General features: G+C 42.5%; 1 protein-coding gene across 5 annotated transcripts; it reads right to left on the bottom strand.

The window, feature by feature from the left end:
- Positions 1-5: 5 nt before the first annotated feature.
- Positions 6-11384, bottom strand: LOC308130930 (zinc finger protein 362-like). 5 transcript variants are annotated; one of them, XM_080497455.1, is made up of 10 exons: positions 11283-11384; positions 8029-8092; positions 7455-7683; positions 6825-6878; positions 6579-6683; positions 4457-4778; positions 3244-3468; positions 2790-2868; positions 2517-2675; positions 6-2331 (listed from the first exon to the last, which is right to left on the bottom strand). In XM_080497455.1, exons 2-10 carry the CDS (start codon positions 8089-8091, stop codon positions 2215-2217), a joined length of 1353 nt encoding a protein of 450 aa, XP_080353581.1. In that variant the 5' UTR covers position 8092; positions 11283-11384; the 3' UTR covers positions 6-2214. The 5 variants fall into 5 exon arrangements, with proteins under 5 accessions (XP_080353581.1, XP_080353580.1, XP_080353579.1 ...); XM_080497454.1 differs by having other exon boundaries at positions 7455-7710; XM_080497453.1 differs by lacking the exon at positions 11283-11384 and having other exon boundaries at positions 8029-8161.
- Between the last annotated feature and the right edge of the window lie 543 nt (positions 11385-11927).

The following is an 11927-nucleotide window of genomic DNA, read 5'->3' on the forward strand; positions in this document are numbered from 1 at the left end:
GGTAAAGATACAAAGCTTTTTTCCTTTTTTTTGTTTGTCTTTTTTTTTTTAAACATTGATAACCTTAGTTTAACTTCTCAGTCTTGGCTGTGCATATTTAGTCGTCTAGAAACTGTATATGAAACCACAATGCAAGACAGGAAAAAGTGTAATAAATCTACGCATTATCTTTTCATAGAGAACATGGGTTAAACAGTTATACAGATTACAGCTCAGGAACTCCATGCGGAAGGAAAAAAAAAAAAAAAATGTTTACACGACTGAATACTGCAGAACACAATACAGAGTAATGGAGATGGGATGATAAAATAGTTAAGGCTTACATGTAAATAACTGATATAAAACATGGATATTAATAACGTACAGGTCGACTAAAATAATTACAGTAAGTCCATACGGAAACTTTTACAAAACCCAAACAGAACATGTGTATGACAACTTAAAGATAGGTACTAGAAATGAGTAACGCGATTTACAGTACAGCAACATGTACATTTTCCCATTATCTCACAAGAGAGAGAGTAAGTTGAAGAGGCAGGGTCTGTTGTTGGCGTAAATGTCTGTTTTCAGGCCAGTGGCTTGAGTAATAAGCTTTTAATTCTTTTGAAAACATACTATATACTGTATATGTATTTTACATTATTCTCAGTTCCATCTCAAAATGTAACGTCGAGCCATAGCACCTTTTCTGAAATGCCCTGAACAATACAGGGCACCCTTTTAAGTACCATTCTGAGGTTACAGTTACAGTAAAAATACATCAGACAATACTGTGTACAATAGAAAGAATACCAAAAGGGGAAAAAAAGAAGGAGCAGAAGGTTTACCTCTGCATAAACTCAGAAAACAGACCTACCGAATATGACTCACACTGCAGTTTATTTCAAATGGGTAAAGCTTATTAAAGATTTATCCAAAAAAAAAAAAAAATCATAAGTGGGTTAGAGTAGCTGTACAGAAACTTCACATTTTGGTCCAATGGTAAAATTCACCACTCGGGTAAAAATGTTATATTAGCTGAAGTGTACTTTAATTAAAAAAAAAACAAAACAAGAAAACAAAACAAAAAAACCCAAATGTGTCGAGCTGGCACTGATACATGTGAAACATATACTTCTAATCTGAGAAAACAAGTCAAAGCTGAACTGAACGTGGAGAGCGGACACACACTAGACAAAGATTTGATTTCTTTTAAAACCTCGCCAAAGGTTCATATATGGCACTAACTACTGGGACGAGAGAGACTGAAACAAAAAGCAGTGTTCCTCTGATCAAACCTCATGATCATAAAGGTGCCGTAGAAGTAACATCAAATACAGAGTGAAAGATTCTTACAAACAAAACATTCATCTTTCTTCCCTTCCATGTTGTTCTTTTTTTTTTTTTTTTTTGCCTCCTCAAGTGAATAATACAACTCGCTAATACAATCATGAGGTGTTTCAATTGTCATCCACCGATTGCCTTTCTTTCTAATTTAGACGACCCTGTACTTTTTTTAAACACAAAAATGTGTTTAAAAAAAAAAACAACAAAAAAATAACCTAAAGAAAGTAACAAACGACTGGCATTTGTACACAGTCACTACTCGTAGCTGCCACGAATAATGCCCTTTGGCATTTTCCATCCGACAAGATTGAAACAATTTGAGCCAAAATCACAAAGGCCTAAAAGTGCTTTAAAGATTATCTTTGGATGTCTCTAGAATACACCCAGCTAATTTTTGTTTTTCCACTTTCTCAATTCTTTGAGGGCAAAATATCATCTGGCACATTTTGGAAACCCATTTCATGGAAGATGGGAGGAGGAGGAGGATAATAAAAAAACAAGGATAAAACAAAAACTCAAAACAAGCTAACATTTTTTTCTCTAATGGCCGACGCATCCAGCGGGTTTACATGACGCTTACGAAAGTGCTTATCGAATCTGACGCAAGACATTCGGTGCCACTCGATTCCCCGGACCACATCTGGCTGGACCGTTACATTCACAAAATAACGCTGTGCTCATTGTTGACGAGACGGCACCTCGTCGACACGGATGGAGGCGGCCCGTTTACTGGAGCTAAGAATGAATGCTTATGTCAGCTGTCATAATGCTTAGGTAAGCCTTATGTAGATGGCCGTGGGTGCGGGGCCTCTTCAGCTCTCTGGCCGAACTCTGAATCTTGTTGCTGAGCGTCCAGGGGGAGGTGAGGTGAGGGGAGGGGGGGGGAGCTCAGATGAGGGAGATGCGTATGGGGATGCTGGGGGACTCGGTCCTCTGGGGGGACTGGTGGCTCACTAGGTGCTCCACCACTGTGTGTTTGGACATGTGCTTCATAAGGTAGGTCTCCTACAAAGTCACAAATCACCGGGGAGGGGGGGGGAGAAAAAAAAACAAACAAACAAAAAAAAAAACAAAGAAAGTGAAACAGGGGGTACAAAGTGCACACTGCTTATTTTGAAGTCAGAATGTTTCTTTTCTCCTACAACACAGTGGGAAAGCCTCCACACTGAGACAACCTGTGGGGTACTTACTGAGGTGTATGCCCGGCCACACATGCTACAGCAGTAGGCCTTGGCGTTTTTGATGGCATGCGCTGACAAGTGGATCTGCAATGATGCAGAGTCTGAATAGGCACGGTAGCAGTTGGGACATTTGTACGGCTTGTCCTTATTGTGCTGCCTCTGATGAGACTGTCGGAAAGGAGGGGGGGGGGGGGGGGGGGGGACCCAAAACAAAACACACATTCAGATTACAACTTAGATCCTTGCGATCAGTATTTTCAAGCAATCAAATCTCGGACTGACCTGGAGGTTGGACAGCTGGGTGAAAGCCTTTTCACAGCCGGGGTGAGCACATTTATACGGCCGGTCGCCAGTGTGGATTCTACAGCAGAAAAACTTTCACTATGGAGAGAACTGCAACTGAACCTAAAAAAACCTCATTTTTCACAGCTTTTTACGTAATAATAATTTCACTTATACTGCACTTCACAGCAGTTGCTTGTATTTTATAAACAGCAACATGTATTATAAACAAGGCTTTACTCCACCTTACATTTGACACCTTTTTTCTAACATTTTAAAGCAACGGTGTCTAAACTCGATCATGGAGGGGGAATGTTCTACATGGTCCAGGTGTTTCTGCTCCAAAACACCTGGATGTGGCGAGAAGACGCCGTCATGAAGCTGACAAGGAACTTCTTCACACTCGACTGTGTTAAGAAGTTCCATTGTGGCTGCTGCAGTTTCCTTGACTTACCTGGTATGCTGCTGCAGGTGTGACAGCTGGCGGAAGGAGTTCTCGCAGTAGGAGCAGTGGTAGGGTTTGATCCCCAGGTGGATGCGCAGGTGTTGGGCCAGGTACGAGGCGTTGGCGAACGTCTTGGAACAGTGGGGACACTTGTGGGGTTTGGCCTCTGTGTGGGACTTGGAATGAATCTGCATCTCTGACTTGGTTAAGAAGGTGAGCGGGCAGACTTTGCATCTTTGTGGGGGAATAAGAAGTGTGAGAAATGCATGAGAACGGTCAGATTGGGAGATTCCAGACAAGAGATGGGATTCTGTCAAGACTTGAACCTCAAAGGATGAAAGCAACTTTTTAACTTTTGTGGGAAAATCAAGCAAAAAACAGGAGCACCTGTGAAATCTAGACCACAGCAAAGTTTTCATTTCCAATTCAAAAGAGTAATATTGCTTTAGTTTAAAAAAAAAAAAAATTCTGCAGACCTTCAGAAGTGAATGCAGCCTGAGAGCTCAGTTTTACAGTCATTGCTTTACTTTATCATATAAAAACATTTGATTGCAACTGGCAAGTTAGTAGTTGCACCTTTTAGATAAGAGTGCAACTCATTGACTTCCACACCTCATCCTCTGGAAGCCTCAAGCAATCATTCTCTCATCCATCACTCGGCTATATTTCACCACCGCTAACATCGAGACCCGGCGTGCCAAAAGCATCAAATGTGATTGACAGACAGACTGCAAACATGTCGACAATGAAGGTTTGTCTTGTTGACGTACGGCGCAGCCAGTCAGAGAGCTCTCCTCCTCTAACGCACAAGTCAAATCATGTAAAACCCCTAAAACACAATCTGCTTTGCAGCTTTTGAGTCTATCAAGATGTTAAATGTTCGGGAAGTGTTTGAATGACGTGTCATGGCGTTACAGAGGCTAATTACACTGTAAATCTGTAATAACTCAACCTGATTCGTATTAGTGGTGTTACTCAAGTCCAAAACTAGGATTAAATATGAAATAATCATTCAGTCGTGGGTCAATTGGAGCTGGTCTTTATAAATGAAGCTCACAAGTGGACATCCCTGATCTAGACTATGGCAAAGCAACTCATCTTCTGAGAATAAACCGCAGTTGTATCTTCTCAAGCTTTCAATTTCTTTAAATTACACCCCTCATCATTTTGTTCTTGTTTTTTTTTTTTTTTTTAACACAAATGGAAGCCTTCTGTGTCCTACCTGTAGGTTTTGCCTTCTTTGGGTGCGATGGTGACACAGCCGCTCGGATCCGCCAGGATGGGGTACGGCACCACGAGCAGGGGACCGGTGGTGTTTTCAGCTTTGATCTTCTTCCTCCCCCGCGGCGCCTTTGGTGGGGGGCCCAATAGGCCCGCGAGGCCTCCGGCCTTCATGTGGTCCATGCCGGGACCGCTAGCCAGCCCGGAGATGATGTTCACTGAGGGGGCACCGCCCAGCCGGTTGTGGCTGTTGGAGGTGGGGGTGGTGGCGGTCAGGGCGTCGGAGGCGCTGTGGCCGTCAGGTCGCGATGAAGGAGCCAGTCCTGAGGAGGGGAAAGCCACAAGGACGTTGGTACGTCTGCCGAGTCATGGAACCCTTTGGTATTTAGAATCGAATGTCGGCATGATTCGAGCGTGCAATTTGTTTTCAAGATGCACGAGTGATGACGTGCATGTGATTAGCGGTGATTGGCCAAATGCTTTAAAAAAAATTATCTTGTCGCAATGAAGGAAAACTTTAGTCGAATATAAATTAATCTAATCTCTAATAATCAGCTTAATGACACAAAATAAGTCAGAATTTCCTCTCAAACCTTTGTGATGGGCTGTTGGTATATCTCCCAAAAGTAAGAATTTTTTTTTTTTTTTAACTTGAGCATTTATTATACAACACTGCATCACATGGCGTGTTGAGTTAAAGAAATAATTTGCTGAAGCTGCTCAGGGGACTAAAAGCCATAAGCTGGTTCAAAACTATCCACGATTACCGTATTTTCCACACTATAAGGCACACCTAAATACCTCAAATTTTCTCAAAAGCTGCCAGTGCGCCTTATAACCCGGTGCACCTTATATATGGAAAAATTGCTCTACTCAAGACTGCTATTTGACAGCTGAACAACCAGAAGCTTTTATTTTGACACCTCTAACTTCGCAACCGGATCTTCAGAGCGGACGACACTCCACACAACACCTTCCTCACTCATGGTTGCAAACCAACATTCTAACAAACCAAAATAAACTAGATGAAATAATCTAGTTTAAACTGGGGAACAAAAACACAGCATAAACACAATCAACACAACACCAAGCCCAACAACAACCCACAATAACCTCCAACAACACAAAACATGAATTCCCATCATGCCTTGCATCCTGAGCTCCTCAGTGCAGCCGATAGCTGCAATGAATTATGGGAGTTTCTGTTTGTGGTGTTTTAAATGCAATTATTGGGGGTTATATTTGGTTTGTGGTGTCGGTAATAATTGTGTTGTGTTGTGTTTTTGTTGCTTAGTTCATGTAGTTTAGTTTATTACCGGTAGTTGTAAGTTGTCAACCAGCAGTGAAGAAGGTTTTATGTGTAATGTCCTCCTGGCATAGGCTGCAGGTAGGGCTAGCAAAATAAAGTGTGTGCACCTCTCTGGGTGTTAGAATCAGTGGAAAATGTAACCTAATGGCTTTGAGCTATAAAGGTTGCTGACCACTGGTCTATTCCATGCGCCTTATAATGCGGTGCGCCTTATATATGAACAAAGTTGTAAATTATGTCAATCAATGTAGGTGCGCCTTATAGTGTGGAAAATGCAGTAGTTCAATTCTCTATATATACACTCTTCAATTTTAACACTTACCAATCTCTGAGCTTTTTCACTGCATGTTTCCTCCTATCCAAGGCCTCTTATTGGCTTCAATTTCATGTAATACAATCAACCTCTTTAATCTGGCCACACTCAATTTTAGTGCGAAAAGCTGGCCGTCGTAAAACAGCGAGACGTGACAGTCATTTAAATATGCAGATAAGCGCACACAGACAGTGTCTCCTGGAAGGCATTGGTGGTGTTGTTCTTGTTCATGCACAAAGCGGAGACAGAAGGAACAAAGCAAAGAAGGAAAAAAAAGAGAGAGGAAAAAAAAGAGCCCCTGCTGATTTTCTCACTTCGAACTTTTGGCCAATAGCTGAGTAAAATGTAAAATTTGCCAAATCCCCAGACGAGAGACACGTTTTACTTGTCCCTGTGAATGTCCCACAATGTTTAAAGCATATAACTACAAAAAAAAAAAAGCAACCATGTGTACTCGTGCCTCTCGATTGAGCACGTCTTTTTCCAGTACGAGTGCAGTACCTGAGCGATGATTGACCCGGCTGGCTTGTTCACTGAGCTGCCTCATGTGCCAGTCCTCCCATAAACCTTTGGCCTTCACTGCCGACTTGTCGTCCATATTTCCCTCTGGGAATGTGGAAGGTTTACAGCATTACAATCAGTAAAGGGGAAACCAGATCAGACATGTCTTAAGAATTTGCTGCATCAAATCAATTTGCAAAGGTCCTCGTTCAAAAGGTAATTGATGAAAGAAAATCAACCGCAAACCTTTAAAATGTGTATGAGTCAGATCATTAACTTCACCTTGGAGTTGGTATAAGTCTACAAATAAATAATGAAGGGTTGAGTATGTTTCTACAACACTGAAAATACAAAGAGGTGTTACTCATACCCACATTTTTACAGTTTCAGTGCCTTCCTACACAGGTTTTACTTCTCAGTTCTATGCTTCTATTGTTACCTTTTAAAAAACAAGCTTGCAATTTCCTTTTCAAACCTAAAAGACTATTAATTGTTTTCATTATTACTTTCAATAGAAGACATCAAGGCGCCTCTCTAAAGCCACCATTCAAAATTCAATTGAAATAAAATAATCAATGTTTAAAAATCATTTATAATGTCATCTCGTCAAAATTTTAATGAGTGGCTTTTTGAGGAGGTGTAGCTTTTCACTGCACTAAACATAGGCAATTAATTATAATTGCATCCATCTATACTTGACAGATTGAAATGATCACTTTGATTAGTTTTACCTCTTAACTCCCAGCATTATCTCCCATTAGGTACAAAATATAAGTTTTATTGAAATTAGCATATTATTACTTGACTGTAGGCATTGACACAGAAAGTTTTAGACTTTGGTCGAGACACGGACAGAGAAAAAGTCGAAGACTGTACCTTGTCCAGAACCCGAGGCAGAGCGAGCGTGCAAAGCAATGTCCGGCTGTCCGGAGCCCTGTGGCTGCGGGTGGTGTCCCGGCACCTGCTGCGGCTTCGGTACTGGCATGCCATGCTGAGCGCTCCCGTCCGGGGAGGAGGTGGGCACCAGTAGAGACTGCTGCGAGGGGGTGGAGGTAGGCGGCAGGTGCAAGGGTCGAATCTTCTCGGCCATCAGCTGCTCCTTGATCTTGTTAATGAGGACCAGGTTATCCAGCTGAAAGGGTTAACGGGTCACGCTCAACAGAAAACAGTCCGCCGTGTGTGAATGTCATTCATGCCCCCCCCCCCCCCCCCCCCAAAAAAAAAAAACACATCGCAGGCAAGAAAACCGACCAGCACACAGTACACTTCTTTTGGGTTTTTTTTTTTTTTTTCCTTCTCGAAATCAATGAAAACAGACTGTGACAGATTCATAGAGTTTGTGTCAGGGACAGACTGGTGCTGAATGGCCGAAAAAGACATTCACACATGGAAACAAACGGCAGTGAAACATGGAAATGTCACAATAATTACATGTTACAAGTGGACTTACCTGGCCTGGCATGGATGGTGGCGGTGGCCAAAAATATGGGTTGTTAAACCGAGGCTCTGCCATCCTGGAGTGAATGACATTTATGTGAGTCATACTCAAAAGGTTAGATTTAATCATACACATTAATAGTCTCACGACAGGTTTGTCACTCAGGGTACAAGAAGCATTTCAGATGCAAAGCGCCGTTCTGAAACTGCAAAGTGTTTCAGCCCGAAAGGTGGAGGCAGGCTAAAACTAGGAAAATTAAAGATTTGACACCTGAACCTCATGCAACACTCCACGAGCAAGTTTCTGGTTTCAATGAATGAAGCCAAGCACTCATTTCAAGCCTTGGTGTGTGTATTTTACAGAGCGCCATCACATTCACTTACATTTCCGTTTTGAAGCATGTCAAGGCCGAACTTGAAGTAATAAAGAACGGTTTATTTTGCTCTTGCCAGTTCACATATCCAACGAGGACAGATATCAGATGGTTTAGTCTGACTTGTACTTTTCTTAAAGCTAAGAAATTATTAATCTAGACTATTTTGCCTTTTCTTGTCGTTTCATTATCACATCCAAAAACCCTGACTTTTAAATCTGCAGGGTCAATTCCTAGATTTTAAGTGGGATTTTTTTGTGGGGAGGATATGACAAAAGGAAAAAAATATAGATCATTAAAGCTTCTGCCTTTTAGAACAGTCTAATGTAATTATCATATCTATTGAATCAAGGTTTCCCAACCTGGGATCAAGGACCTTATTGGTGGAGGCACCAGATGTCACAAGGCTCTGCTGCTTGCAGTAAGTTGCCAGAATTAGATTTGTAAATTTAAAAAAAAGAAAAAACTTGGGAACTTCGTAGAAACTAAAGCAGACCTGTAAAACTGAGATAGCAAGATATCTGCTTGGCATGTCACAGTATTAATCTATTATTGAGTTACAATTGGCAAGAAATGTTAATCTCACATTATGTCTTGAAACTGAAAATGCCATGGTGCCATGCCTTGCTCCTTTAAAAAATATTATTTACCTGTATTATAAATTGGGCTTCACTATTCCATTGTGGAAAGTTCTTGTGCAACACTGGAAATATAAGCTCAGAGATTGTTGAGGTGCTCTTCTAGTAGCAAAATGTATTATTTGTGTTTGCTAAAAGTTGTTTGCTTATATCAAAATGTGTGATAGTGGAATCAGTGTGAACATAACATAATGTGGGTATAATATGTTTAGTGAGGGCCCACTGAGGTTTGTCCATATTTATACCTTTCTGTCAATGTCTGTCTTCACCTCCTTAATCCACGAGAGCTGGGTTGTTTTTTTTTTTCTCCTGTCATGGGAGATTTATTCATAATTCTGGACTTCCCAAGTTCTTCTTTACAAGCCAAAAACTGTTTAGTTTTTCTTGTAGTATGGAAATAGCTCAATACCACTGTCACTTGGGAATGTACAAACTATTGTTTTGGTGCTTTTATCATGGCGTCACTTTCTGCTGCATTCCTGTCGGTTGTTTGTCGTCATAGTCTAACAGTCTGCGCATTAATGTGATGACAGTTGCATCATTTCATGCTTTCTGTCGTTCTACGACTGTGAGAGCGGCCGTCTGCCACTGTATGAAGCAAGACCACAGACCCCAAGCCACTGCAACTCCTCTGCCAGGACTTTTGTTCGAGACGTCTGACACAAGTAGAACATCCTATTCGGGCAGTAGTGGGCTTGGGGTTGGAGAAGCGGACTTGGGATAGGGAGTTTGCAGGTTTGAATCCAACAGCTGACCTGTCACCACTATGGGTCCCTGAGCAAGATCCTTGACCACCATCAGCTGTAATGTGGCTGCACCTCCACATCCTACAAATGGAATTGGCCAATGCAGAATAAAGGCAATTTAAAAGTCTGATTAGTTTATTTACTTTCGTCATGGCAGGAGATAATCAAAATCCAGTCATACAACCAGGTTGGTCTGAAAAGCCAATTTGAGGGGGCGGTTAAGACATTTACAGGTCCTCATTTGCACAAATAAAACATATCTTATCACACACGTATCATTCTAGAACACTGAATCTTCCAGTGACATCAGTCTTCCTCAGGGTAAGTTTGCAGAAGACAGCTGCAAACTGAGACCTCTCCATCCTCTTTCACTTTCAGGGAAAAGGGAAGCAAAATTAACCAATAAGCAGGTGTGTACTTCCAAGTCATTTTAATTAGTTGCATTGAGCCCGAAGCCAGAATTAAAGTCGTATTTGAGCCTGCAAGTGTAAAAGTGGGAGTTGCACTGAGGCTTGCCAACAGTGTAAAAACTTGTAAAATATGTGCTTTTTTCCGCCCCCGACCTCGGTGCGTCTTTAAATCGGGCCTCCGGAGTGAAACATGTGGATGTCAAGCACAAATAATGGTTTTGATGAAGGCATTAGCCTGGTTTAGCATTAGCCACGTAGCTCCAACATTAGGCTCCTTTTGTCTGAATTCCTGTAAATAAAGTGAACGCCGCTTTAAATTCGCGGTGGAGGGAGAGGAGAAGGAAGGAGGGGGAAAAAAAACAAAAACTTTGCTTTCTGTGAGTTTTCGGACATGTCGGGGGGTCCCGGAGCCCCCCTCCGGTCCCCGGGCTGACGGAGGCTCGAGCGGAGCGAGCCTCCCGGTGCCACTCAGACACACTCAGACAGTTTCCTTAAAACATTTGCAGACAAAAGAGAAACAAAAATGGCAGCCTTATTTTTATAAGGCGGGACGCCATATTCTGCAGACCCCAAATTTTTTTAGGAGCACGAGCGAGGAGGCTGCCGGGGACGAGGGGCGGCCGGAGGGGGACACAAAGGTGTGTTTATCATGTCAAAGGCATGAAGGATTGTTTACGGCGAATTGCAGGTTTGAATAGCCCGGCCTCCTCCACCTCTTAAAAAAAAACCTGACACTTCCTACAACAACCATGCCCTGCAAAAAAAAAAAAAAAACAGCACGGAAACGGGCAAGCTGGACTCATTTACCCCGAACGACACACGCACACACATACACACAAAACCGTCCTGAGCCGCCGCCGTGAGGGCTCTTTCTCCCCCGCCTCACCTCCACACAGACGCCGTGCCATCTTTAAGCAAATCTCACTTTTAGGGCTGCCCTTTTTTTTCCTTTTTTTTTTTTTTTATCCCCCCACAATCTGTAACTTTTGGACGAATCGAAGGACAGAAATAACGTCTTGTGCACGGTGCACGCGACCGCGACGCTTTATCGGGGACATGCACAGCGACGAAAACATTAAAAATACATGCAGAAAAATACCTGGAGTCCTGCGTGCAGATATTGTCTTGCGAGCACAGCTATAATATAAAAGCTTGATGTTCTCCCTGCCTCCAGTCGGACCACCGCTTCCGGGTCGCTTTGTTCACTTCTGGGTGCTGCCGTCGGTTCAGCACGGTGCAGGCAAAGAGGGCGAATATTCTGCTAATGTCACTCCAGATCGAGCGCCAGACGACCGGCTTTATTCACGATTAACACAGAGGCGCATCTCCGATGGGGCTGCTGGTGTTGTTTCAACCGCTGCACGGCTGCACGTACCCAGCGGAGGGGTGGAAGAGGGACGAGGGTGCAGAAATAGCAACCATCGCTACCGAGGCAAACTCAACTTCACTGCAATAAAGTGCTGCATGTCCGAATGGTTTAATCTGCAGCGTGCGTCGTGATTTATCAGTCCAGTCTTACAATGAGACTAAACTGCCCGGCCACATGCATTTTAAAATGATCTCAGCATTGAATTAAGATGAAGAACACAAAACAGTCAAATGAGTACAGGCGCTATATTCAGGTGTATGAGAATAAATGGTTATTCAGACATTCAGAGCCAGATAAATAAAACATCAAAATTATTATTTTAGAATCACATGACACAGTGCATATGTTAAAACTGAAGTTACTGAAATTGAAAAG

Source organism: Blennius ocellaris, assembly GCF_963422515.1.
Source record: "Blennius ocellaris genome assembly, chromosome: 5".
Lineage (NCBI taxonomy): Eukaryota > Metazoa > Chordata > Actinopteri > Blenniiformes > Blenniidae > Blennius > Blennius ocellaris.

Coding starts and splice junctions, on each gene's coding strand:
- LOC308130930 (XM_080497452.1), bottom strand. CDS start 8,151: ATGTGTATGATTAAATCTAACCTTTTGAGTATGACTCACATAAATGTC. Junction 4,779..6,578: donor CCGGGTCAATCATCGCTCAG/GTACTGCACTCG, acceptor TCCCCTCCTCAG/GACTGGCTCCTTCATCGCGA. Junction 2,869..3,243: donor CACCTGCAGCAGCATACCAG/GTAAGTCAAGGA, acceptor TTTCTGCTGTAG/AATCCACACTGGCGACCGGC.